The sequence below is a fragment of the Micropterus dolomieu genome, linkage group LG12 (genome assembly GCF_021292245.1).
Source record: "Micropterus dolomieu isolate WLL.071019.BEF.003 ecotype Adirondacks linkage group LG12, ASM2129224v1, whole genome shotgun sequence".
In the NCBI taxonomy this organism is placed as follows: Eukaryota; Metazoa; Chordata; class Actinopteri; order Centrarchiformes; family Centrarchidae; genus Micropterus; species Micropterus dolomieu.
Window position 1 is genome coordinate 20,062,826 of NC_060161.1, and position 27,564 is coordinate 20,090,389.

The window sequence follows — 27,564 nt, forward strand, 5'->3', positions numbered from 1 at the left end:
TCTCCTCGCTTCCTCGGCCCCTGTGTTCCCCGGCTCCCTGGCCCCCTGTCTCCTTGGTTCCCCGTGCCTGTACTTCCCCGACGTCCTCCTCTCCCTCCCCTCCAGTCCCTCTCACCCTTTTTCCCCCAATAAACCTCCTTCCCTCTGAGTGCTGCATTTGGGTCCTCTCTGTCCACACACCACACCTCGTAACAGTACCAAGCACAGCAATCAACGATTTTTTTTTGTCTGAGCTTAACCACTTAACTAGCTCTCAAGTTCCTACACTGATGGTGTTCTAGTTGATATTTTTCAGAAGCACAACCTTCAGGTTGACAGAGATGTCAGAGGAAATAACCACTGCTTTATGCACAGGGAATCCTATAAAGCCATAGCTAAGGGTGGGACTTTGAGTTCTGCATATCAACGTAAGCAGTATTATAAGACAAACATTAATGTAATAGAACCAGTTGAATATATTTTGGATGCTACAAAGAACAAAACCTTTCAGTATGTCCCCATTCTTGAATCACTACAAGTGCTTTTAAATGGGAAAGATATCTTGGAGAAGATAGTTTAATCACAACAGAAGCGGACACTTCAGGTGAAATTGTGTACAGGTCTTTCAGGGATGGTCTGCATTTTAAGCAAAACACTTTTTTTGTCAGGGGAGGAGTTAAGACTATCTGTTTTGTATATTGATGATTTTGAGGTCTGCAACCCTCTAGGCACCTCCTGTAAAAAAAACACAAACTTTGTGCTGTGTATTGAGTGCTGAGTAACCTTCCTCCTGGGTGTCATTCATCTTTGACCTCCATCTACTTAGCACTGTTGTGCAAAACAGACGATGTTAAGCGCTATGGCTTTGACAAGGTTTTAGAACCACTTATTAGAGATCTCAGGTCTTTGGAAGTTAACGGAATATTTGTTCCACAACTAGGCAGATCGCTTAAAGGTACAGTTCAGTCAGTTGCTGCAGACAATTTAGGAGCTCACGGAATAGCAGGCTTCGTTGAGAGTTTTACAGGCCCCTATTTTTGTCGGTTTTGTACTGCAACAGCCTCAGAAATTGCATTGAACGAGGTGAGATCAGAAACTTTTATCCTCAGAACAAAAGAAACACTCAAGAGAGAGAGACTCATGTCAAAGCAGCCTTAGATAGTGGCAGTAGCTGTTTTGGAGTTAAACAAGCATGTCCTTTGACTAAAGCCCTTTCTCATTTTCATGTTGTCAGTGGCTACCCTCCTGACATTGCCCATGACCTCTTTGAAGGCATTGTGCCTGTTGAAATGGCAAGTTGTCTCAAAATACTAATATCAAAGAAGTATATCAGCTTGGATGATATCAACAGTTCCATTCTTCACTTTCCATACAAGTGGACGGACAAAACAAATAAGCCTCATGTTTTGCCGCAAAATCTGTCGAGCAGGAAAACCATAGGCGGTAATGCCCATGAAAACTGGAGCTTGCTAAGACTGCTACCCTTTCTAATTGGACCCCAAATTCCTGAGCATGATCCTGCATGGCAAGTCTTGTTGGATCTAAAACAGATCGTGGAGCTTGTGGTTGCCCCAGTCCACAACGACGAGTCTATTACATTCCTTGAAAGCAAAGTTTCTGACCATAGACAAAGGCATCAAGAGGTGTTTCCACAGAATAGACTGCTGCCCAAACACCATTATCTAGAACATTATCCAAAACTAATAAAGTTGTTTGGGCCCATCTCCAGCACAAGAACTTGCTCTTGTTGAGGTCAGTGAACTGGTTGATGAGTATCCCTTGGCTTCCTATCTGGTTGGGTGTGCGCGGATGGTGACCTTGAAGAGATCCGTTTTAAAGTAAGGTAATAAGTTGGACACAATGGTTGGATACATAACATCGCATGAACATGAGGGCACACACTTAAATTTGTCTATGTCAAGGTTATTATCGTTCACGAAATAATGAAAACTAGGTGTGGGGGGGAATTATTAAGTGAAATCAAAATAATTCCTTACCTAAAAAAATGATAATTGAAACTGCATGCAAAAATAAACTGAAATTTAAAGTAATGTCTTTAGTTTTTGTCTTTGCCAATTTATTTTATAGGGCCTACACAAGACTAATATTTTGGGTGGAAATGAAATCTCTTCGAATTTCTTAGCTGTGCCTGTTTTAGTCCATGCCGCTCGCCTAGCATCCAGCGAAAGTTGGGAGAAAGCTGCAGAGTCCCATATTACATAGAAAGATTAAACTTACACTGAAACTAATAAGATTTAACTAAACCAAAGCATTTTAAAAAATAAATAAACCCAACTCACTTTAAAATAATTAAAACTAAACTGAAAGTCAAAACCGCTTCAAAATAAAAACTAGAAAATGCAAAACTATAATAACCTTGGTCTATGGAAGACCAGCCTCAAATACAAGCTGTCCAACCACCGCACACATCTCCGGAAAGTAGGATGTCCTGAAGTATGTGTAAATGCTTTGAAACATAAACCAGATGGTAAACATAGTCCTGCCTTTGACGTTAAGAAACCAAAGAGGGGTGAAGTGGCCTACTATCCCTCCTTTCCACTTGGGGAGTGCGAAGAGTCACTGGAGAAGATGAGGGTTGAACTCATTTCAGATATCAAGCAGCGTAATAACAGAGAGAAAATAAGGGCTAAAATGGAGAAAACGTTTGCATTAAGAAGACAAGAAGTAATACGTTGTGCTCCGTTGATTTTTTTTTTATTTCACTTAAAATTGTGAAATCTTGTGTGGTCCACTCCTCCACTTTGCATGCAATGATGTGGCTTGCAGGCTTATTGTAATTATTAAACAGGTTTATGTATTGTAATATGTCTGATGTGAAACTGGTGGGCCTCCACAGTTTACAACATTCATGTTGTGAAATACTGCATTTGATCTATTCTTAAAGATTAAATTTCTCTAAGGAAAAGAAGCATGAAAATATAAAGAATTCGTTTACAACAACTCCAAAGTTGAACAGTCTGTGAAGTTACATTGCCGTGTTTATTTGAAATATAATTAAGCAATAAAGCATACTTACAGGTTATGATTGTGAATTTCCAGAATTGAATCATCTTTGAGGACTAAATGGTGAACTGTTGCCGGTGTTCTGACGATCTATGCTGCCTTGCCGAAAAATGCTTCCATTTTACTCGGCCCTGCTCCGTTTTCCATTGCAGATAGCACCCAGAGATAGCGACGCCACACACAACTGCTGCGACGTAATGTTCAATGCGACACACACCAGCGATCCACACAGCTCTTAAAATATATACAGTCTGCGGTTAAAACGTTTGAATATTCCTCAGAATGTAAAGACAGATAAGCGGTATGAAAACCTTCCAGCTGTGTTTTCCTCTGCCGTTGTTGCTGCAGCGATCTGTGTAACGGCGCAGCCACTTGCGGAGCTCCTCAACTCCGAAAATATTCAAGCACATTTTTGTTCCGCCATCACTTCAAAACTGTCAATATTGTAAATCTACACAGCTGATTTCTCACCTCAAAACTTCTCAGAAGTGGATTTAGTGATGAAATTCTATACGAAAACTGTCAAATATAAAACTTCCTGTTGCTGGCCTCTGTCTGGTGCAATGATGATGCAATGAATAGTGAATATTCTCTCTGACCAATCAGTAGTCTGTCCTGTTTTCACGTTACATTTTAGTATCCCTCAGCTCCCTTGGAACCTCAACGGAGGTGAGGTGATACGAAAAAAAGTACCTGGAAGCAGGTACAGGTACAACTTTTCTACAATGGAAACCCAAACAAAGGCCAGTCGAGCCAAAGGGCCTCCGCTCAGACTAGCTTGGTTTGAGGGCATGCCTGACCCCGCCAGCCACTTGGCAAGCTTTATTTTCATTGTGACGTCACAAGTAAAGGAAGTGAAGGGCCTAACTACAAACGAGCTGTTTTCAGTTCAGAGCAGAGTTTACTGTGGGAGATGGGAACTCCCTTTGGGCTGGACTTTGTGCTTTTTCACTTTGCAAACCTGTTACATGCACAGAAAAGATATATAACTCCATAAAGGAGAGGGAAAAAGCCAAAAAGCAGAATATTACCTCTTTAAAAGATGCCCCATGTCCTAATGAGGTCTGAGTTAAAATAATTGTCCTTTCTTTTCACCAGGAAATGGCTGAGACCCATTTCTTCAAAGCCATAGAGATGACGACTGTGGGGATCTATGTCGTGAAAGACACTGCCACCAGCGAACCCTCTGACGTTGGAATAGTCATCGAGGGTGTGGTGGCACTTCGAGATCTTGAGAATGTAGCCCTTGCGTCTGCAATGTTGTTTGGACTCTTGTATGCATTAAACATGCAGTACCCTACAAAGCTCCGCTACACTTTTGAGGTAATTCAGAAGATAATCATGGAGCTGGATGCGGGGGACCTGTCAAGAAAGGCTCAAAGCCTGAAAACTAAGCTCCACCAATGAGAGCTCATTGTTCTTGGCTCTTCTGGATTAGGACATGATTTTTGGCAAAGTAATAGTTGTGATTACTTCACAGCACCAGGAACATGTGAATTTTACCATTCCATGTGTTAATGTGTTTAAATTTAATACATTGTTCAAAAACCCTTATCTCTTCCCATGGAATATATAGAGTGCATTGTTTTATATATGGAGTCTGCAGTTCAATTTTAGAAATTATTTTACCTGTTTTAGACAACAAAGCTACACCAGGGAAGGGGGCTCAATGTATTTGTCTCCTGGTTTGGTCAGGACATGACTGTTGGGATGCACCTTTTCATCGTTTAGCTACAGTTTACATTCCTTGACTGAGTGATGTTGCAGCCTGGTTTTGTTGTTTGTTCCCCCAATCCAGTGAAAGTCAAGTTGTACAGTTTTGATTACAGTACCAGGCACATTTGAATTTAACCATTCCATTTTATTGTGTTAATATATAATGCATTGTTCAAAAATCTTGAGCTTCTCACAGGACAGTTCATGTATATTTGTTTTTATAGATGCAGATGCATTTAGAAAAAGCTGTGGTGTGTGTGTGTGTGTGTGTGTGTGTGTGTGTGTGTGTGTGTGTGTGTGTGTGTGTGTGTGTGTGTGTGTGTGTGTGTGTGTTTATTTTTGGGTTCTTAGCTACAGTATGCAGTACACCCCAGGAAGCAGTGTTTGAGGCCTGGTGTTAGTACCACAAAGTTTTACAGTTTTGATTACTGTCCAGTACTAGGCACATTGTACTATTACATATGTTATATATATATATATGTTATATCTTTGTTAAATCTTGACATCCCCATGGCACAGTATGGTGAACATTTAATTTTGGAAACTCAGCGCCATTTCTTTCTAGCCACACACCTGTGAAGCACATTCATTTGTTGAATAAAAGGTCAGAATTTAACGGACTCATAGTTTTTAATGAAAATATATTGTTAGTGTTTAGAATAGTTAAGTGAAATGTTAACGACGATACATTTGATAATTGTTTATTTCTTAACTAATTTGTTTGTGAAGTCATCCAGGTCATGGTTATCCAAGAAAGGTTGAAATCAATGGCAACTGGACTGGCTAAGGTTTCTTGAAGACGTTTCACTTCTCATCTAAGAGGCTTCTTCAGTTGTGGCTGGATGGTAGTTGTTCAATCAGAACTAAATAAGCCTCTCAGATAAGAAGCAAAATCCCTTCAAGAAACCTTAACCAGTGCTGTTGCCCTTGATTTCCACTTTCCTTGGTTAACTGTAATTTATTTTATTAATACATATAGATTTAATTTCATGTGAAAAGAATATTTACAATAATCCCATTTCATTAACTTTATAGCAATATAAAGTACTTGTGTTGATTGAGCACGAATAGTCTGTGTTTGTCTGTGTTGCTTGAATGTGAATAATCTGTGTTGCTTGAACACAACTGTGTAAGTGGCTACCAAAGCAAAAAAATTGTGTGCAACCAATGTCCACTATTCAATTGAGTAAATCCAATGAATTATTTTTTTCAGTGTAGGTAACTCCACCACTACATTTAATGTACGTAATTGAAGTAAGTTTAAATTCTATCAGAAGAGAGTGACCTAAGTTGTCCAGATTCATATTTGGACATTAATAAGATGCTTGTGGTCACCTTGAATTTGAATGACTATACATGCCTGGTTGACATTCATTGTAAGCCTTACATATTAAATGATTATCATTTCAATTCTTTGTCTTTGAGTGACTTTAAGCGATGTTGATGATGTGTCAGACCAATCAGAGAGACCATCAGTCTTCCTCCTTTTGAGATAGATTTCAATCCAAATACACTATATGGACAAAGGTACTACCCCTGTCCTAATAAATTTGGTAGGGGCTGTATTTTCATTCGTTGTTAATGGAAATATTGCCTATGGATTTAGAATGGGATGTCATAAAAGTAATGCGTAGGTGTTGCTGTATTTTTGTCCATGCTAGTTATTTAACCCCAATTTTTTTGTGGTGTACTAAATCACACATACGTATGGTTATTATTCCAATTCTTAGTAGATGTTTTCTGATGTAAAACAGCTTATTTAGCGACTTTTTGTGAGTAGCTTGTAACGTAGGGTACAATTTTCAATAAAAGTGGAGTTTTGTACATCCGCTCTTTACAGTTTCAAAATATCTCCCACAAGACTCCAGAGAAGTTGCATTACCAAAGGCCAAGTCACCCACTGCCATCATACATAGTGTACAGATTTTTGATGTGTATTATATAAATGTAGATACAAATTCAAACCCTTAGGGTGACAATGCATATGATCCTCATCGAGTGTTAGAATTGCTGAGATAGTGTTGGTCGTTTATGGAATTTGATGACAGATAATTCAATTATTCAGTTTTTTAATCTATTTATCAGGTTTTGGAAAAATCACCACCACAAACACTGAGCCATGAGAATTCTTGCAGGAATATATTTGAAGACACATCACTGACTCCATAGAAGGGGCCCGGTTCTGAGAGTACTCAGATGCCTTGTTATGGTACCAAAGAAGTCCTCAACGATTATAGAACAGTGGCATTAAAGTACTGTAAAACAAATGTCTGGTTTTGATAACAAACCGGTTCTCTATTCCCTCAACAGCCCAGGACATCCACATCCAGCATCTCCACCACCAAGATCGTCTGAGACCAGCCACAGCTGCTGCAAGAATCTGTTTGCATCCTCATGCCTTGATGGCATTTTGAATGCATAGAGATACCGTGACGAGATCCAGAGGCCAACTGTTGTGCCATTCATTCACGACCATCACCTCATGCTGCAGCATGATAATGCACAGCCCTTTGTTGCAAGGATCTGTCCCCAATTCCTGGAAGCTGAAAACATCCCATTTCTTGCATGGCCAGCATACTCACCGGACATGTCACCCATTCACTATGTTTAGGATGCTCTGGATCGGCATATACGACAGCGTGTTCCAGGTCCTGCTAATATCCAGCAACTTTGCACAGCCATTGAAGAGTGGACCAACATTCCACAGGCTACAATCAACAACCTGATCAACTCTATACAAAGGAGATGTGTTGCACTGCGTGACGCAAATGGTGGTCACACCAGATACTGACTGGTTTCCAGACACCCCAGACACCCCCAATACAGGGATTACACATTACACATTTTTGAGCGGCCTTTTATTGCGGCCAGCCTAAGGTACACCTGTGCAATACCCATGCTGTCTGATCAGCATCTTGATATGCCACACCTGGGAGGTGGATGGATTATCTCGACAAAGGAGACGTGCTCACTAACACAGATTTTGAAAGTTTTGTGAGCACTATTTGTGAGAAATTGGCCTTTTGTGTACATAGAGAAAGTCTTAGATCTTTGAGTTCCGCTCACGATGAATGGGGGCAAAAACAAAAGTGTTGCGTTTATAATTTTGTTCAGTGTAAGAACACAGAAGAGGTGGGGCCACATGAGGAACTTTCAGTTTAGGAGTTTGTGTGTGTCTTAGCTTAAAAGCACATTCAATAAAGTTTGCTTTTATATAGTTCTGTATATTTTGTGCTGTTTTCTATTTGAGGTTGAACAACTTGTGTTATGAATAGCCATCCAACGTTGTGATGGTTCTGAGATGAGCTATAGGTAACTCTTCACTATTTCAATGGCTATTAAAAGCACTAACACACATTTAAACTGTACACGCTAAAGAAACATTTAAGTTGACAATACTTAGATGTAAAAACATATAAAGACAAATACCTGCTAAATATCAGTGTGAATTTAATGCAGCACTGGTTGTGTGTTCTCCACTTGATGCAAACTCTCAGTTCCATTGTTACGATGCTGCACCATTTGACAGCCCTCAAATATGCTTCTCTATTCGCAAACAAATGTTTAATCCCACATTTCAAAAAGCTACAATGAGAACATTGCTGGTGACACTTTTCTAAAAAACAACACTACAGCTTATATATTTGGTTTAGATTATAATTTTCTCTTAAGAATTGTTCATTTTCCTTATTTCTTTTTATTCGTAAAGTGTGTCTTAATGTCTCTGTGGACCTTTCTCTAAGGCTAAGAACAAATGTATTGCTGAAGCATTCTGTATATGTTTTAGCAGTTTTTTGGTGTGTAAAGGATCAGACAGATTTTCAACTTTTCAGAGACAGGCTTCATTTAGCACCTTAAATACCACATCCTAAAACCTAAACAAGCACATATGAACTTGCTCATTTGTAGCTAAACTAACCTTTTCAACATTTCACACTTTAGTTTCGACATAATATGATTTCAACTGTGCAAAAGTAGCTAACTAGCTTTATAATACTTGATCACCAAGGGAAGGAGTTTGCCTCTGGATTTCATGTCCTCTGTAATAGTCTTTTTCTAAGGGGTAATGTGGGTTACACACTTCTTAGCAATGGACAGCAAGTTCTCAGTTGCAGGATTAAACTCTTGAAGGTTTCAGTTATAGTTTTATGCTATAATTACTTAACTAAATAATTTTTAGTCAAATAGGCAGGATGTTGCAGTCAACTTTTGGCGGCGCTGCAAAACGTCACCATGATGTCTCATCAGTAGCTTTTCTCTGGCTGCACAAAGTTGGAACCACCTTTTGCCTGATCATTGTTCTAAGCTTACAGTAAGCTCACACAGTCTACCAGAGGTAGATTGTGTCGGACTTGACAATGCTGTTTTTATACTCCGCCCCTGCAGTTGCCTGCAGCACACGTTGGACTATCAAGTCGGTGAAAGTAAGCCACAGTCATCTCGAACACACCTACTGACTACCAGTTATGCACAGCGTGCTAACTTTGACAGCTGTATTCTAAAATTTACAGAACTATCCTTATTAGATAGGCTCCTTACATGCTTGCTGATAACTTTTTTGAAGGTGGCTCTCTGACATTGACAGCGTTGTGTTGGATAGATTTGTGCAGCGGTGTTTATGAAACTAATTATTCAATTGACAGACAGGTCCGTTGTCAATGTGGTTTGCGAGCAACAACTTCCTAAATATAGATTTAGGACATATACAAACACTTGTCATGTATCTTTACCGTAGAGTGAACCATTTCAAAGGTATGTATGATAATAAATGTATGATAAGTTCTAGTTCAAAAAAGTAGGATAATAAATAGTATTAAATCCATTAATTAAAAATGAAGAGATCTTGCAGCTGACCTTTTTATACATTTTGTTTTTACTTTCACTTTTTTGTGCTTTTAAAATACTCATTCTGCTGCCTACTGGGTAGTCTATCATTTTAGTAGTCTGAAGCTTGAAACAATTTAGGAATTTCACTAAAACTCAGCCTTTGTATTTTGTTGCAAAAAACTTAAATAAAAACAGGCTTTATATTTTCTTAAAATAACAGATTATACCAAATAAAGTTTAAGTTTATTTCTTCTCATAAGTATGATTAATTTTGCTTATTTATTCATTTCTTTTCTTGGAGTGTGAATATCACCCTATGCTATCTGAGAGGGAACTTACTCAGTATGTACCAGTGAATAGTGGACTCCTATTGTTCCACACAGTACAAGTGTGGTCCCTTTTTCTGCAATGCAAATCAATAAATAAAATGCATTTCTGTAAGTGTAGACTAAGCACATAGATATAATGACAAAATGTATTGACATTCCGTGGTTGTGAAAACTGGTCAGTTTAGTATTTTAGGACTGAACAAGTTTAAAGCTATAGTTAAAGTCTGATGTGAAATACTTTTTAATAATTAATTTAAACTGAATAGAAAGTATCTTACCTCTAATCATTTAATTTATAATTCTACCCTGGTTGTTTTTCTATTTTTGGAATCTAAAATTCTTTTTACTCTCCTGCTCTCTGTGTAGCCCTTTATTTTAATACAATGTTGATCTTAAAACACAAGACATCCACTAAAACTCAGCCTTTATATTTTGTTTCAAAAAACTGTATAGAAAATAAAGAGACTAGTTAGTTTATTGTCTCAAAAGTATGATTAAATTTGTTTATTTATTATTTTCACACAAGTTGGAGTGTGATTATCGCTCCATGCTATCTAAGAGGGAACTTGTGTCATCATGTACCAGTGAACAGTGGACTCCTGTCGTTCCACACAGTACAAGTGTGGTCCCTTTGTCTGTAATGCAAATCAATAAATAAAATGCATTTCTGTAAGTGAAGACTAAGAACATAAATATGATGACAAAATGTATTGACATTCCGTGGTTGTGAAAACTGGTCAGTTTAGTATTTTAGGACTGAATAAGTTTATAGCTGTAGTCAAAGTCTGATGTCGAATACTTTTTAACAATTAATTAAAACTGAATAGAAAGTATCTTACCTCTAATCATTTAGTTTATAATTCTACCCTGGTTGTTTTTCTATTTTTGTTTCTTTTTTTGGAATCTAAAATTCTTTTTACTCTCCTGCTCTCTGTGTAGCCCTTTATTTTAATACATGTTGATCTTAAAACACAAGACATCCACTAAAACTCAGCCTGTATATTTTGTTAGAAAAAATTAAGAAATCGTGTTTCAAGAGACAGCTTTCTTTACTGAGTAGCTTGTATAATAGCCCCTCTCCCTGGGGCTACAAGCCATTCACTCTATAGGGGAGTGTTAAGAACGACGTGTGTGAATGAGTCGTTAAAATCTCTGCTTTATCCACTAGAGGCACTGCTGAGAATGGACTTAAACACTCACACACCTTCAGGTCCCCTCTTGACAATAGTTAAAAAAAATTACCAGAGGGTTTTAGACATGATTTTAGCATGATTTAAAGCATGTCCAACAGGGGACCTAAAAAATGTCCCCTGTTCACTTTTTAGTCCCATCTTAGTGTGTGTGTAACGACGTCGAGGTCCACTGTTGGATAGGTTGGTAAGTGCACACACACACACACAGAAACATATCCTTTCACTGTCTCAGTGGGGGACATTTACTCTGTAAACTGAGTGTGTTTCCATGTGGGAGTATGGCTGATTTAAGGAAACACTGCTGCTGACTCAAGCAGACTGTCCTGTTGTTTATCAGACGAGGAAACAGCTGAGTGCAGCACACACACAAGTGCACACAGGTACAGCCATGGAAGTCAGACATATTTGTATTGTGAAACCACCACTGATCTGATGACTTTGTGTATTTTTACTCAAGGTTGGTGATTTGTGGCCCACAGGCCCAATAACTGATAGTACAGGTGGTCTTAACTGCTACACTGATCGCCTTCCTTCACTTTGAGCAGCATTGATGTTCCTGGAAAACATGTTTACATATGTCTCTCTGTGACTTCTTTCTCTCCCTGTCCTCTTTATCAGCACATGCTTACTCCAAGTATCTAAACATGGAAATAGCAGGACACAATGTCTCATTTTAAGCCACCCAGTTGTTAAGGAGCAGCAGTGAGTCTCACATAAATTACACTGTAGTCGTTATTTGTTTCTCTAATGTCTTCCTCTTGACCCTACAAGTCTTGTAAGCACTGAATTAACAAATTCATGTATTCAGCTACAATAGCGTCGAGGGTCAGAACATAAAAAGCGCTCCCGCTCACAGACCACACTTATCTCTCCACATTGACCTCCACATCCCCCAAGGCGTTTAAGAAATAGACCAAAACAGGATTACATCACTGCCCTCTCCTTCACGTTGGCCACCGAAGCACCTTCAGCTGCAGTGAGGGGATGAATCATAACACTATCATCTTCCAGCATATTGATAGCTAGAGGATCATAACAAGTGAGAGGCCCCAGTCAAAACACAACAAGACACAACGTCCCGGACGAAGGCGACCAGCGATGAGCGGTGCCACACAAAAGTAGAGGCCTGGTGTGTTGACAGTGAAAGGATAGAAGGGTGGGAGGTGTGAGATCGAGTTTAGGACACCGGCTGACTGGCAGTCGGGCAAAATTTGGTCCAGATGTGAAGTGAAATGGAGATCTTCAAAAACTCAGTTCACTCAGTGAACTCATATGAAGCTGGGAAGCTCCGACATCCAGGACTGAGCAGGTGTTTTATTACTGCTGATGGATCGAAATGTATATATTGTTTAATACTTTCAGTAAAATTTAAAGGTTTTATTTCTGTTACATGACTCAGAGACCCGCGAAGCAAAACTTTCTCTTCATAGATCAACACTGGACGTCATTTGTGTGAGATTTAGAAGTAAATCTGCTTATCTCATACATTTGAGATCACTGAACTCATTGCGGTCCTTTGCAGTACCTACGGTACATGAGGAGGAAGAGGTACATTTTGTCAATGAACAATATTATGTGATTCTGAATTATTTATGATTGAGCGGTGTGGGCGTGCTCAAAGGTCTGGACAGGCAAAACTTTTAAGATAGTAAGTCAAAGATTTGACTTTTACACGGTTTTAACTTAATAAGTTTGACTTAAGTTCAATTTTTAAAATAGGTTTTATCTATTTTTTTTTCTGGCATAACTGGGCTTCCGTAGAAATTGGACCAACTAATGTTAAACCTAGTTTCAAGACAATTTCTGCCTAGAACTAAAAAAATAGGACATAAAAAATAACTTTGAACAATAAAAGTATGACCAAATGCTTATCCTAAACCAAAATGGACCACAAAATCAGGTCATCATTTCCAAGCAGGAGAGTCAAAGTTTACCCGTCTCAGGCTCCAAGAGAGTAAAAGGAAGTGTGTTTAATTTAGTTTGAAGCTCCACTCATGTGCGCTGTCAGTCACCTATTAGTCTCTCAGGCCAGAGTCTCACTGCCGTAAAGGACTTTATCTCACAGCTATCAGCACCCTCCCGTGAGCGCTGCTTATCGGTGCATGCCTTTCAGGTGCGTGGGTGGATGAATGAGTACTATTTATTGCAAACGAGCAAACTATTCTTTATCTTGAATTTCAGGGCTCTACTATAAAATACTACCTTAACGAGCTCTCTGTCCGTCGTCGGCTTCTTGAGTCATTGTCTGGTTGCCCGAGTGTTGGTATTTCTCTGCCTCTAAAGTTGTGCTGGGTTGCCTAGGTAAGCGTTTTTTTTGTGTGTGAATTTCTTGCCAAGACCTTGTTAGTTTGATTAATTCAGTTTGTCAGCTTTGCTCTGTGCCATTGTGTTGTAGTTATCTCAGTAATCTGGGCCACATCCACACACACAGTATCTACCTCTACATTTATCAAGAGATTCTTCCTACAACAAAAAAAAAAGTTGTGACTCAAGTCATAAATGTGCAAAGATTTCCTACTCAGCACTCTGAGATTGAGTAAAAAGGTTTTTCCCTTGATTTACTTTTTTAGGGGTCGCTCAGTTCCTCTTTCATCTGATGTCAGAGAGTCTTTCTGCTGCAGACCTGCTGACGGCAGCAGTCATGTCACCATTTTTCACTTCTCTAGTCTCTCTCACGTGCTCTCTCTGTCTCACACACGCACACACACACACAGTGACACACACTCCAGATGTTTACTTACATATACAAGCAGCAGCCAGCAGCCTGTTGGCCAGGTATGGAGCTACACAGGTGGGGAAGACTGGCTGCACCATGTAGTTGGAGAACGTGATGGCTATGATGGCTTGGCTGGTCGGCTCGATGATCAGCAGCGACGTCCACAGGCGAATGAAGGCCATGAAACCCCCGAAGGCCTCCAGGATGTAGGCATAAGAGGCCCCCGACTTGGTGATGGTGGTCCCCAGCTCGGCGTAGCACAGGGCTCCGAAGACGGAGAAGATCCCGCCGACGGTCCATACCACCAGAGAGAGGCCGTATGAGGCGCTGTGGATGAGGACGCCCTTGGGTGAGACGAAGATCCCCGAGCCGATCATGTTCCCCACGATCAGGCAGACCCCGTTCAGGAGGGAGATCTCCTTCTTCAGCTTCATGGACTCCTCCGAGCTTTCCGGTTTCACAGATGGGGGGCCGCCATTGGGCACCTCTTGTGCTGGGGCGGGAATGTTGGATGCCATTGTTCGTGTATAGGTGGTTTATTTTTAAATTAGGAAAGTGGAAAACTGTTTTTCAGTCACAAATGGGAAGTTTTTCACCTTGATGTGAGACCGAAGACTTAAACTCTCCCCCCAGTTATCGGTGATCATTTCCTGCCATCTGTGGAGGCAACACACAAGGTCACGTCAGTGATACTGTTACTGCTGAGAGTGACTTATCATAGCATGCGTACAGCAAATACTTGTGTTGTTTCAATCCTGCCGAAATCTAGTCAAACAAAAACATATTGACGTGCCACAGGCTCTAATGTGGGGACAAACACGACAAAAAATCAGTATACACACTGTTGGATTTGAGAGCAGTTTTGTGGATTTGACAGCCATTAGGCCGCACAGGGAATGGCCTTTTAAGGTTGAGTGTATTGACAGAGAGAGGGAGAGGAGCAAACATGCCACATGCCTGAAAACGCCGGCTCTTCATTAGTAACCATACGTCTATAGCTGAGGAAGAATTACAGACTGAGACACACACATTTGGACTCTTAGCTTTCCCACCCATTCACCCATCCACCTACACACACGCGCGCGCCGAGTTTGAGAGTGAGACAGTCAGCACAGTTGCCGGTCACATGTTATCCAAAGTTCATTATCTCAGCATGTATGGAGTTTGATAATGAGAGGGACACATGCTTGGCAGCATGTTCATTAACCTTTGTGCATGACTGCCTTCAATACATTAATGTCACTCTGCGTTAATAGGCACACACAATCTTACAGATTAACTGCATGAAAATGAATGAACTCTTAAATGGAGCGTTGAATGAAAAGCAGTCTACATCAAGACCAAGACTGCAGTGGTTTTACATTTGGATTTTCAAGAAAGATGAGCAGTGTGATGCATTGAAACGTGTTTTCATTTAAAAAACACACATTTTGGGGTGATTTAAGGGTGACAAGACGTCCAAGCACACGGGAAATGTTGGGATGAAAAGTGACCTTTTTGCTTTAACTGTTGTTTCCAGGTGATTTTAAAGCTGTACGTTTCACTACCTTCTAGTTGTTTTGTAAAACTAACTACTTTTCAACCCAACAGTCTGAATCCAGGAGACTTTTCACCTTCAAATCACCACAAATGTCTTAAGGGCTGTTAAAGCATTTATTGCTGAGCAGATCGGAAGAACAGTCATGTCAAAATTGATCTCAAGATAGTGAACAGGAGACAATAGAAAAGTAATTCAGTGGGAGAGACATAGAAGAGCGTCAGGCAGAGAAAAGTCAGATTAAGTGAGATTACCTGAGATCAGTATTCACAAGGACATGCCGTTAGATTTGAGAATGACGATCAGAGACAAATCTGACATGTAGCTTGTGAGGAGAAGGTAAGAAGTGAATGAAATGTTCAGATACCTGGAGGCAGCAGCAGATCAGCAGCGTGTGAGTTCCTGGAGGACTGACTGCGAAGGAGAAAGACAGTAGATTGAGAGTCCCCGCGTGTGATCAAACAGAAAAGAGAGTTCAAGGTCCAGAAGCTGCTGATAAGAAGCCCTTCATGAGTTACTCAAGGTTACATCCTGGATCAAGAAAATCCTCTCAACTTGAGTGTACAGTTACAGTGATTCAGACTAACATTTTTATCACCATGAGGATTCACTTTCTCCCATGGGAGTTTGAATTATATCAGATAGCCTAGATGACAGGGGAGCAATCATCTGGTTGCAAGATGAAAACAGGACATTTTGATTAGTTCCTTTTCAAATGACACTAAGACTAAAAAAGCCTCTCACATTGCTAGTTTCATGGAGCACTCACTTGATTTGATTTCAAGGAGTCAGTTTTACTTACAGAGCTGACTGTTGAATGTCATTACAGGTTAATGGTGATAAATATCTTGGTGTAGGGCTTGTGTGTAATATATTGGTGTGTATAGATCTGTGTGTTACTGTATGTAGTTTGATTGTACATGGTTGCTGTTACATCAACTGTGATCTCGCGGATGTCCAGGACAAATCTCTCCCAAGGGGGATAATAAAAGCTAATCTAATCTAATCTTGTATGCCTGGTTCACCTGCGTGAATTATCAGGGGGGAAAAAACTTGTTGGGCAGATGCAATAAAGTACAAGCAGCTGTTGTGGACTCACCTTCTCCAAACGCGTTCCAGCTCCGTCTCTGTCTCCTCCTGGGTTTCCAAAATGACCCAATGAATGTGTAATTTCAAATTATCTTCACCTCTTCTCGCCAGCTCGCCCTCTCAGCGCTTTCTCTATGTTACAGGCAATACGAAAGCTCTTCGTGCTTCTTCCCCCGCTGTGGTTTCCTCTTGTTTTGACTTTGCTCAGCTGATGTGCTGGTGGCTTTTAAACTTCTGGTTTCTCACACTTTACTACCAAGGAAGCTAGAAAGGCGAGGGGAGGGATTACCTTGCATTGTGTCTCCTGAGTGATCGTCGCTGTGAAATTAGTGTTTTAATTAAATTATCGCGCTCATCAAACAAGTGTTATCGATCATCATCGGCACAGAAACTTAACTATTAGCCTACTGATAGTCCTTTGACAAATGCTACAGTGTGAGTAACAGCAAGGATATTAGTAGGCTAGCCTATATGGTTATTATTATATTATCAATTGTATTATTGTAACATGGGATGAGTTGTAAACTCACTGTTAGCTACCAAGTCCATGCAGTGATTCTTAAAAAGGTCTAAATATGCAACAAAAGAATCAAATCTCTTCTTCTGGAAGTTGTGGAAAAGAAAACTCCTCATTAGAAAGCCCCAAGTCCTCAATTTACTCTTTCTTGCAATAGTTAAATCTGTCTTATACCCTATGAAAACGTTTCTAAAGTAACCGTATTTTAATAGGCTACAAGGCTTGGCCTACTAATGGTACAAATAAGCACATATTAATAAAAAACAAACGATGGAAGGGGTGTCCGCGATTATGCAGACAAAATATTGATCATGTGCTGTCTGATGGTCTTACTTGATTGATGGAGGACTTTGGAGCATGGCTCCCTCTTGTGGATTTAAAAAATACTGACGTAGGAGGGCACAGTGTCTCTCAGGTGGAGTTCATTCTGATTTCAGCAGGCTGTGAAATCACACAGGGTAATGCAACATCTCCACAAAGTGCTTTAATTGGATTCAACATCTATTTTTAGTTTAGTCTAGTTTTATTTACTCTAGAAGTCTCACTGCACTACAGTGAGGTCGAGCTCTATTTTACAAGAGAGACCTAAGAACAAACTATATTAAGACATCACAGCAAGAGTCCCACACAGAGCTGTCATCGCACCCACAGATACACTAATTAAAACAACAAAAAAACATCATTATTAAGAAGAAGAAATCTCTCAAAGGAATGCTACTCTTTGTTGAGATACGTGTGTGTCCTTTAAACAGTCATGAAAAGAGAGTTTAGAAATCACACAAAAGAACCATTTCTCAAAAAGATGTGTAAATTACTGAAAGTCTGACACTTGTACCGTGTGTAAAATAATACCTATATTTTGTCCACAAAAGCCACTCTCTCCAATTGTTTTGTCTCAACAGCAGACTCGGTACAATTTTGTGAGTTATTAAAATGAAACATGTTATAAAAGCACCCCCTGAAACAACATATCAATTATCAGTAACACTTTAGGTCCCCCTATTTAGCATTTTTAAGCAGAATACAAACATTTAATGAACTGTTTATAACAATAAGGCTAACTATTAGGATAGTGTATTGTGTAAGTGTTTATTAATGCACAGTATTAGTCAACAATAATAACTTCACATATGATATATAATTATATAATTACACCTGTGTTTCACTATTCACTCGTGATATTTTATTCGTGTAAACTGTTTATACATCGGTCTCCACTTATGGGACAGAATTATAGTTTTTGACAAATACATTAAGAAACACTTACAGTATATCAGCTTACAAAAACATTATAATGTGCTATAAACCATATATTAAATGTTTGAAGACTGCTTAGAAAAGTCTTTTTCTATATTATACTGATTTTGCTTCATAATCATACTAATACAAAAGGTCTCTAATAAACAATTAATGAAAACGACAACAACATTAATAACAATTAACACAAAATGTCTTTGTTTATATGTGGTCTAGGGATGTAGTCACATCCCAGTTGAATGGCAGCTGTAAATGCCAAAATCACTTCTTTGTCTTCCAAATAGTTGTTGCTTCTTCTTTAATTGTATGGTAAATATGCAAATGACATGACCTTTCACACCTCTACAAACGTTTTTCTTTTCTGCTGAAGATGATTGATGGCTACAGAGAGTTGATAAATTCTGACTGATGAGTGATAAATGTATTACATGTGATCAAAGCCTGCAACCTGCAACCAGCACCATCACACCTGTAGACCTTAGAATTCACCTCCACCTTCCTGAGTCTTTCTTAAACTGAAAACTATCAAAATGACTTTTCTTTTTCCTTTCCTCTCTCTTTTTTTTGATTGAGACACGTCCCTTGTCGCCCACAAACGCATGTGGACAAACTTCTCACACATGGCTCCGTTCACTCCTTTTGTCCCGCTCCCTGCCCTGGCCATTCTTGTCCTGGGTTACCAGTTGTCATGGTTTCAGGAGCTTCTGTAGGCTAAAAACTGGAGGGATTAAAGGCGGCCATTTTGGGGACAGCTGGGCCAGGTTGGTCCCTGTTGCCCCCTGTCCTGCTCCCAGTCACTCTGGGGGGAAGAGGGGTGGCATTGTGTGAGGATTAGAGCTTCCTGTGTGTCAGCTCATTACATGGGGTGGGAATGGTGGTGGTGGTGGGGGGGGGGGGGGGGGGGGGGGGGGGGGAGACAGGGGGGAGGGAGTGAGCAGAAAGAGCGAGGGAGAGAAATGAAAGAGAAAATGAAAGAGAGTGCGTATGAAAGAGCGTATGACACAGAGAGGGGAGGGAAAGACTGGGGGAGGTGGCGGCCTCTACAGCTGCACCCTCAATCACACTCATACAAGCTCTGATTATCCCTTTCACACACACGCACACACACACGCACAGTGCTGGGGAACTGAAACATATTAAAACACATTGAGGGCAAAAAAAGGCAGAATTAGGAGACAGAGAGCCCAGCGCCCCAGACAAAGGACCCCCAAGATCCAGACACACCGAGAGCTGGAACAAACAAGCGAAAACTGACCAACAGCATACATGCAGGCGCAAAAGGAATAGGAGTCAAGCAAACAATAGTTCAACAGATAAATTCATTCACAGAGACGCAGGCTTAAACCAAACCCAGACGAAAAAATACAACCCCCCCCGATCCCCCATAAACCACAGACAAGCAGGTCTCCTCTTCACATTGCTGTTGTTTTATTTATCTTTTATACATCACATGGGAAGCATGGGAACACATTTTGTCATTGCTACAAAAAAAAAAAGTTTACAAAGGGTAAAGCAAAGCACACAAATACTAAACTGGGCTAAGCAGGAATGCAGTGAGTTAGACAATTTCCGCGGGAGCAGAAAACTCTCAAGTGCTTTGAGAGAGGAGAGCAAGGGAAGGGGGGAAAGGAAATATAAAGGAGGCTCCCCCTCCTTTAACTGTATCATTATAAGGGCTCATCCTTGTTGTCGATTTGAACCTGCACGTAGCATCAACAACAAGAACGAACGTTTACAATAATCAATATGAATAAGGTAATTTGCTGCTAGCAAAGTTTACAACTATAAGTACAAGGAATGCTCACACAAGTACTGATAATCTAACACAATCGTCGCCATCATCATTATCATTATCAAACTGGTTATCATCATTGCTAATGTGTTTATTTAACTTGATGTTTCGGCAGCACAGGACACAGTGCAACTCACAGTGCAACTCAGCACATCAGAAACATGCTTTCAGCAGCATGGCATTAAAAAGGAAAGAAGAAAGTAACAATAAAAAGGCATAAAATGTAGCCCCAGCTCATATTTACAAACATTGGCCGTTTCTTATTTGGCCTGTTTTGGTATGGAGTTCATCTTGTAAAATTCTGGACGGACCGTCATCTTATTCAAAATCAGCTTATACAGTATGTGCTGAAATAAAAGCGCAAACAATTAATTCTCATTGTGACAATGCTGTGAAGTGTGTAAGATAAGGCCTCACTGTGGTCTTTGAAATACAAAAATACATCGCTAAAATACTACATTCACAAATCTCTTGTAATGTTACTACAGTACAAACTAGATATATCGGCCTAATACAAAAAGGTAAACATGAATTAGAATTAGGAAACTCTAGAAATCTCAGTCTATTAAAAAAAAAAAAATACATTCCCTTGTCAGGACCCTTTAAAGACTGCAGCCATTTTAACAATGCTAACTTTTCTACACAGTAGTGTCCATAGGCTCGCCTGCCACACTAGAAACAACACTGACTGGTAGATGATCTGTGCTGACACCTTTCTTGGGCGATTTAGCCAATCCCTGCTTTTCCTCTTCCTGTCCCAGATTCTTATTGGCTGAATGTGAACTGTGATCCTCAGCAGTCTCAGTGTCATTGGTTTGAGCCTTGGAGGGGGTGCTGGTCAATGCTCCAGCGTGTGTTTTCATATGGCCCTGTCGATGGGAGACACAACACAATAGTGAATTACTTATGTCGCTCAAGTCCAGATAGATGAAATCTTCACTTGACATAAAAAATGCATTACCACATAAATATCATTATATTGTGCAGTGTAAATCCGCCATAACTTCAAACCTTACCTTAAGTCCGCTACGGCTGGCATACGCCTTTCCACACTGGGAGCAGCTGTAGGGTTTGTCTGGGCGGGAAGGCTGGGTGTGCAGTGCTGGGGATGGGACAGAGGGCTCTGGGACCTCTGAAGGCTTTTCTGGCACACCATGGTCATCCTCCACTGGAGTGTCCTTCTCTGGATCTGGATCTAACACAGGCAAAGGTTCTATGGGTGTGGTGGTCTCACTTTTGCCTTTGCTTTGGGCTGCATCTCGCTCTTGTGACTTTGGTGGCACACTGCCACAGGCCTCTTCTGCTTCAGGGATAGGTTTGGGGCTGGCAGGTGGGGTGAGTGCAGGTAAGGGATTTGCAGCGGCCGGTTTGGGTTTAGAATCAGGACTCATGGTGGGTTTGTCTGTAGAGCAGGCTTCATCATTATTAACCACTCTATGCAGCACATCATAATCTACTACAGGCTTCGAAACACAGAGGGAAAGAGGGGTGTCATCTGCCTCTGCGTCTCCATTCTCTTCAGCTGAATGAGAACTGACTAAGGGTGCTTTCAAAGGGCTAGTGCTGCCCAGGTCAGCGTGGGTCTCCTCCTCAGAGTTCAGGGGACTACCATCAGCTAGGGTGTTGTCTCCTAGATGCAGGGGGTCCTCGGCTCCCAGTGAAGGGGGGTTACGGGTCAGGGGTGGGCTAACACTGGGTGTCGAGCCCTCTGATTCCTCCATCTTCACAGATGTGGCATCAGCAACAGTGGATTGCTTAGATGTGGACCCTGAGCTGAGAGCATCAATTGGAAACTTGGAGCCTTTTGTTAAGGCAAGAGGAATGAGCTGTTGGGCTTGCGCTGAGCCTATGGAGTCATTCTCGCCATCACCAAAGATGGCATTCTGCGTTTCTGCGTCATCTTCAGGAGGCATATCTTCTTCAGGTGGTATTTGCCCTCCTAGGTGCAAGCGGATATGATGCTGAAGAACCAAGGCATTGGTGAATTTCCGTGGGCACAACGGACATGAGTTCAAGGCACGGGAGTTGGCTGGTCTAGCACGGTGAGTGGCCAGGTGGGCCCTAAGGCTGCCCTTCGTGGAAAAGGAACGACCACACAGCTTACAAGGGAACGGGCGCTCTCCCAGATGTGTGGCCTGGTGCAAACGCAGAGCTCTGGGGCAGCTGAGGACACGCAAACACACTCCACACTGATTAGCGGCCTGGGCTGTAGGCAGAGAATAGGTAGTCGTGGTAGTTGTAGTGCCAGAACCTGAGACTCCCTTGCTGGTCATTAGTCCAGCAGCACTGGCACTTGGGCTCAGGCCGAGAGCAGCTAACATTTCCCTGCGATAGGCACTGGAGGTGGTGGTCAGGTCATGGCCGTGTGTATCCCCATTTGCTTCAGCTGAGGTTTGTGAGGAGCTAGAGGAAGAGGCACCTCCCTGTGGCTGCTTTTCAAGTTTCTGTACCAGGCGCTGCAACTTGGACGTGTCTGACGTCTGGGTAGAGGTGGTGGGAGAGGATGAAGAGGGGGAGGAGGTTGATGGTTTGGGGAAAGGTGGAAAGGGGAATGGCAGCTGATGAGGCGAAGTGAGGTGGGAGGTGGATGGGTGGCCTGGGGCCCGGAGAAGTGCAAGGTGGTGAGGGGAGGTACCTCCGGGGAAGAGAATCTTGGGGAGGTGTGCCAGTTGGGAGTATGGGGAAGATGTGTGGAGGGCAGAGTGAGGAGGTGTGTTTTCATCAAACCGCTGCTGCTTAGCTGCTTTGAACTGGCTGCCCATGGAGGAGGAAGACGAGGGCGAAGAGGAAGAAGGCAGTGCAGTGCTAGATGCGCTGGCAGTAGCTGCAGCTGAGGCTCTGTTCAGCTGTAGCAGTGAATGGGCTGTGGACAGCAATGCCATATCCACCGAGGGGGGAAGAGGTAGAGAGGAAGGTGAGGGACGAGCAGACACACCAGACAAAAATCCTAAAGCCATGTTATCTGTCATCCCGGGAATGCTTCCTTTCACTGCATTAAATGGCTCGTCATCATCAGCCCGGCGTTTTCTCCTTCGCTGGATGGAAGCAGGAGCAGAGCTGCTCTGCATTTGCTCCGACAGTGCTGGGGGCAGCAGGGAGAGGGACAGCTCTGGGTTCTGCTCTCTGTGTCGCAGGAAATGGGCTTTGAGGTTCCCCCTGGTTGTAAAACGGCTCAAGCAGACTGGACACTGGTAGGGTCTTTCACCTGTATGTGACCTAAGATGGATCTGGAGTGATGAATCGCTGCTTAGCACCTTCCCACAAAAACGGCATGCATGTTGAGGGCGTCCTGATGAGGAGGCAGAGCCCAGAGAGGAGCTGGGCTGGAGATCCTGGGAGTGGCTGGTGGTAGGAAGGGGAGTAGTTGGGAAACTGATACCATTACTCTGACCAAATGAGGAGGTGTTGGATGATTTCTCATGGAGGTAGCGCGGCGGTAGGCCCAGTGACAAGGACAGAGGATGTAAGGAGGCAACAGAGGAGCTGATAGTGGATGAAATAGATGAGGAAGAGGTAGAGGATGATGGAGCTCTGCTGCCATTGACATGTGAAGGTCCTGATTTGGATACGGATGGCTGGGGGAAAAGTGAAGATGGAAAGCCAGTCAAAAGCGATGAGACTGTGGTTACTGGTGTGGCAGTAGAAGGGTGTGTTGGTGATGAAGATGCTGCTCCTGTAGACTTCTGATTGCTGTCTGCACCACTGGCCTGTGTGTTATTATCACGGCCAAAGACAGCCCCTCCAAGCCTTAGAACGTGCCTACAGATCTCCTCTGTTATCTGCATCTGGTGGATTTGCCTCTGCTGTAAAACCCTCAGCTCCTCCAGGAGTACCGCTAGGGTTGGCGACACCTGGATCTGTCCCTGCTGCCCCGGGGAGCTGGAGGCCTGCTGATGACCTGGACTGGAGCTGTCGCGGTGAGGCAGCACACACTGAGAAGACGAAGAGGAGGAAGAAGAGGAAGAGGTAGTGGTGGTGGCTGAGCTGCCCATCGGTGGGGAGGTCATGGTGGAATGAGAGTTTCCTTGGTGGGAGAGGCTGTGGGAACCAGAGGTTTGACCCAGGGGAGGAGGCGAGTGAGTCTGGGATGAGAGTGAGGGGTGAGGAAAGTCTGGGGAGAGGGAAGAGTGGGTGTTGGGGAGTGAGGTGCTGAAGGGGGCGATGTGGCTGGGCCAGTGGGGGGGAGGCGAGCTCTCGCTGGGTAAGGAGGGCGCGTGGAGCCCACCAGGGGATGGGCGAGGGGCCAGAGGTGGCTGGCAGTCTTGGAGAGAAGTAGGGGACGACGAGGAGGACTCTGATGAGGTCACTTCTGAGCCAAGAGATGTCGACGGTGACTTCATGCCCAGGTGGTCATCTAAGAATTGACAGTAAAAAGGAGAATAAGAGGGTTTTTTTTCTTTAAATGCACTTTGTTTCTTTGCAAGGACATTATTATGCAATACTAAATCTCCAACATCAGCCCTGATACCCAGGTAAGTAAATTCCTAAAAACATTCTGCTTCAGCTACAGAGTCTGTTTATTTCAATGCATCAAGATGCTGTTTACAAATGTTGTTTGCATATTTGTGTGCATACCAAAAGATCCAGTTACGACTTCAAAAGAAACGGCCTTTAACAAAAAAAATAAACAAGTGGAAAGAAACTCTGCAGTCCATGAGTCTTTGTAATGTCTTGTCTCAATCTGTGCTCTGCAGAGCAAAACTCCTCAAACATCTTGCACACACAAAAAAGCTTACAGACCACCTTGCTGCTATGGCAACACATTTTAGAGGACAATGAGCATCACCAAGACAACCCATAACCCCTCTTAACCCTCCCCCTCCCTACAGCCGTTACATCTTTCATCTCGCTATTCACCCTTCCCCCTTACGTCACAGTGGAGGTCAGGGGTCAGGCCACGCTAAGGGTTCTGGGCACTGTCCAGACACTCTGATTGGTCAACTAATCTGACCTCTGCTGCTCAGGGGTCAAATTCTTTCAGAATCTCAAGCACAGAGTGAGAAAGAGTAAAAGAAAAAAGAAGGGGGGAGGGTAACAACAATGGAGAGACTAACTAACTATTCCCTCCTGGAGAGATATAGTGATGGAATGAAAGACTGTACCTCTGTGAAATTCTTTCGCTCTGACTGATAAACAAACCTGAACCTGCAGGAAACACAAAAATAACTCAAAGACTCAACTTTCATTTGTGGAAGTTTACCTGCAGAGTCTCAGGCACATGCACTTGAAGATATAGGATATAACCACTGCAACACAGAACAAGTGCCAGAGCAATCTCTCTATCTCCCCTAAATCTTTTTTCTCACCCATCTCACCCCCACCCCCACAATGTGTTTAAGGGTATACAGTCAATAGGGCTGAGGGGTGAGAAAGAAGGAGCAAGAAAGGGGAGGGAAGTATTGAGAAGGTGGAAATAGGGAAAAAGAAAAGCATGGACGAAGAGCAAAAGAAGAAGAGAATAGAAGGGTGGAAGATTAATCTTTACCAAATGCACTGCCTTCCCTTCCCCCCGCCCATGCACCTTATTGTTAACAAATAAGAGAGTGCTCTATACTAATCAAAGACCTCCAGCGGTCAGCTCTGAGCAGCCTGTTGGTTTCCTAGATGACGAACAACACATGAAAATGGCCACAGATGTATGTTAGTTAATCCTCCTCTATTCACTTCACAGGGACAAGTTTATTGGCCCCAACCAAAGCGCCTAAGGCCTCCATTTAGTGGGGCCCATTACAATGAATGACTAAGCAGGAGGGATTTCTTTGGTTGACAAACTTAGATCTCAAAACTTTTTTTGTCTGTTAAATCAGGTGCGTTTGTTGGAATGTGGCCATGCATAAATAAACTTATAAAAACGACAGTAATCAACGAGAAACCACTCAATAAATAGTAGCCTATACAATTCTAGTCTAAACCCAAACATTTGCCTTTTCCTCTTTGTTCTTTTAAGATTTTCACACTCTGAAAGTTAATTCCGCGTGCAGTGATGAGCACCACTAGGTTGCAGGGTGGTTGCCCTCTTTCAAGAACACACGCAACAAAAAAAGCATGCACGGTCGTAAAGATGTTTTCTCACCGTGAGATAGCAGCCGTGGGCCCCCCGGATCCGCGTTAACAAGATGCTGGGGTCGCTTCTGCTTCCGGCGTGACATGATTCACGGCGAGTCAGACAGAGGAGGGGGCATCAGTTGGTTGAAAGGCAGTAGGCAAGTTGCTGCGCACTTGGAAGTGCTCCTGAAACCACCCAAGCATCTAAAGTTCAAAAGTCCCGCAAGCCCTGCGATAAAAAGAAAATTTCTGAAAAGAAACTGTGTAGGATCACTTCTTAAAGAAAAAAGAGCATTTTTGTTGTGTGGAAGAAAGTCAAAATATGTGACATAGGTGTTTGGAAATCCGCAGGTCTGCACCGTGTCATGTGAAGCTGCCGTATGTGCGTGTGTGTGGCTGTTTTCTAAAGTCTCTTTTCCCAAAAAAAACTTGTCCAATTTGCGCCCCTCCTCTCCTACTGCTGCTCCGCTGCATGCACATACAGGGAACACACACACACACACACACACACACACACACACACACACACACACACACACACACACACACACACACACACACACACACACACACACACAGAACCACTCCTTGTTCTTCAATGATATTTGCATTTCAATGGCGTGTAACACACAGCCTCCCTGGTTCTCTCTTTCTCTTTCTCCCCAGCTTTATTTTTCTTTACACACTCAGGCAGCAGCTATAAACTTTCAATAAAACAAGACAATTGGTTGTCAGAGCCGTTGGAGGTCTAAAAAACAAATTTAAATAGTTGGTAGAATTGGCTATGTTGTTAAGGATAAATTCTGCTATAATTCCTGGAAGAGAATAACATCATCATGGGTCAAATTAAGAGGCAGTAACATGCCTTAAATAAGTCTAGCTAACAGGTGACATCTGTTTGGACTTCCAGGTGTAGTGCATCTATGTTCTGATTCTCAGCAAGTTGGAAATTATGAAATCATAGCCACAATAATTGACTGGCAGGTGGTTTCCATCAGTCAAAAATCTGTCTTCCCAGTGGTGTTATTGTGCCGGATGAGGAGTGAGCAGGCGATATTTCTACCCTTTGATTTCCATAGGGCCAATTATTAACAACAGTGCAGTGAGTGGCTGCTGTGTGCAAGTGGGGCCACACAGCTTTTCCACATGCATGCATGTATTTCGTGTGTTATCACTAAGCGCTTAATACCCCCCACCCGCCCTCCCCCCAAAAAGCATCTTACACTGGAGCTCTATTTAAAAGGCAGAGAATAGATGGGAATCTTTGACAATGGCGTGCTGGACACAGTTGAGTGAGCATCTCCCCTCTCTCACTATGAACCCCCGGATCCACTGCTGCACAGCACAATGCCCCTCTTTCACCCCCCGCCTTTACTCCTGTACCACGTGGAGAAAAGGATAAAAGAGAAAAAGAGAGAGAGACAGAGAGAGAGAGAGAGAAGTGGAAGGAGGGGGGCGGGCATATTTAAGAAGGTGTCTCACGTTTTACATATAGGCCTATATACACCAGAGGAGAAAGAAGGGCATTATTTGATTAGGGGGA

At 42.3% G+C, this 27,564-nt stretch overlaps 2 protein-coding genes across 3 annotated transcripts in view; both read right to left on the reverse strand.

Moving 5' to 3' along the window:
- slc7a7 (solute carrier family 7 member 7) overlaps window positions 1–16,637 on the reverse strand; it is an 83,040-nt gene extending 66,403 nt beyond the window's left edge. The window contains exons 1-3 of one of the 2 annotated variants that reach the window (XM_046064928.1): window positions 16,421–16,637; window positions 15,689–15,735; window positions 13,810–14,441 (exon numbers count right to left, since the gene is read on the reverse strand). In XM_046064928.1, coding sequence (XP_045920884.1) covers window positions 13,810–14,302 — 493 coding nt within the window. In that variant the 5' untranslated portion in view covers window positions 14,303–14,441; window positions 15,689–15,735; window positions 16,421–16,637. The remainder of the gene's footprint in view (window positions 1–13,809; window positions 14,442–15,688; window positions 15,736–16,420) is intronic. The other variant, XM_046064929.1, reaches the window with a different exon arrangement.
- Window positions 16,638–20,046: 3,409 nt separating this feature from the next.
- Window positions 20,047–26,483, reverse strand: si:ch211-212k18.5 (sal-like protein 4). Its single transcript, XM_046063765.1, has 3 exons — window positions 26,050–26,483; window positions 20,993–24,330; window positions 20,047–20,845 (listed from the first exon to the last, which is right to left on the reverse strand). Exons 1-3 carry the CDS (start codon window positions 26,123–26,125, stop codon window positions 20,615–20,617), a joined length of 3,645 nt encoding a protein of 1,214 aa, XP_045919721.1. The 5' UTR covers window positions 26,126–26,483; the 3' UTR covers window positions 20,047–20,614.
- Window positions 26,484–27,564: the final 1,081 nt, after the last annotated feature.

What these genes read in the sequence shown, in the direction of transcription:
- si:ch211-212k18.5 (XM_046063765.1), bottom strand. Translation starts at nt 26,125, where the DNA reads ATGTCACGCCGGAAGCAGAAGCGACCCCAGCATCTTGTTAACGCGGAT. An exon ending in CCCACGGCTGCTATCTCACG is followed by an intron (nt 24,331 to 26,049) that starts GTGAGAAAACAT and finishes GTCAATTCTTAG; the next exon opens with ATGACCACCTGGGCATGAAG. An exon ending in CCAGCCGTAGCGGACTTAAG is followed by an intron (nt 20,846 to 20,992) that starts GTAAGGTTTGAA and finishes TCCCATCGACAG; the next exon opens with GGCCATATGAAAACACACGC.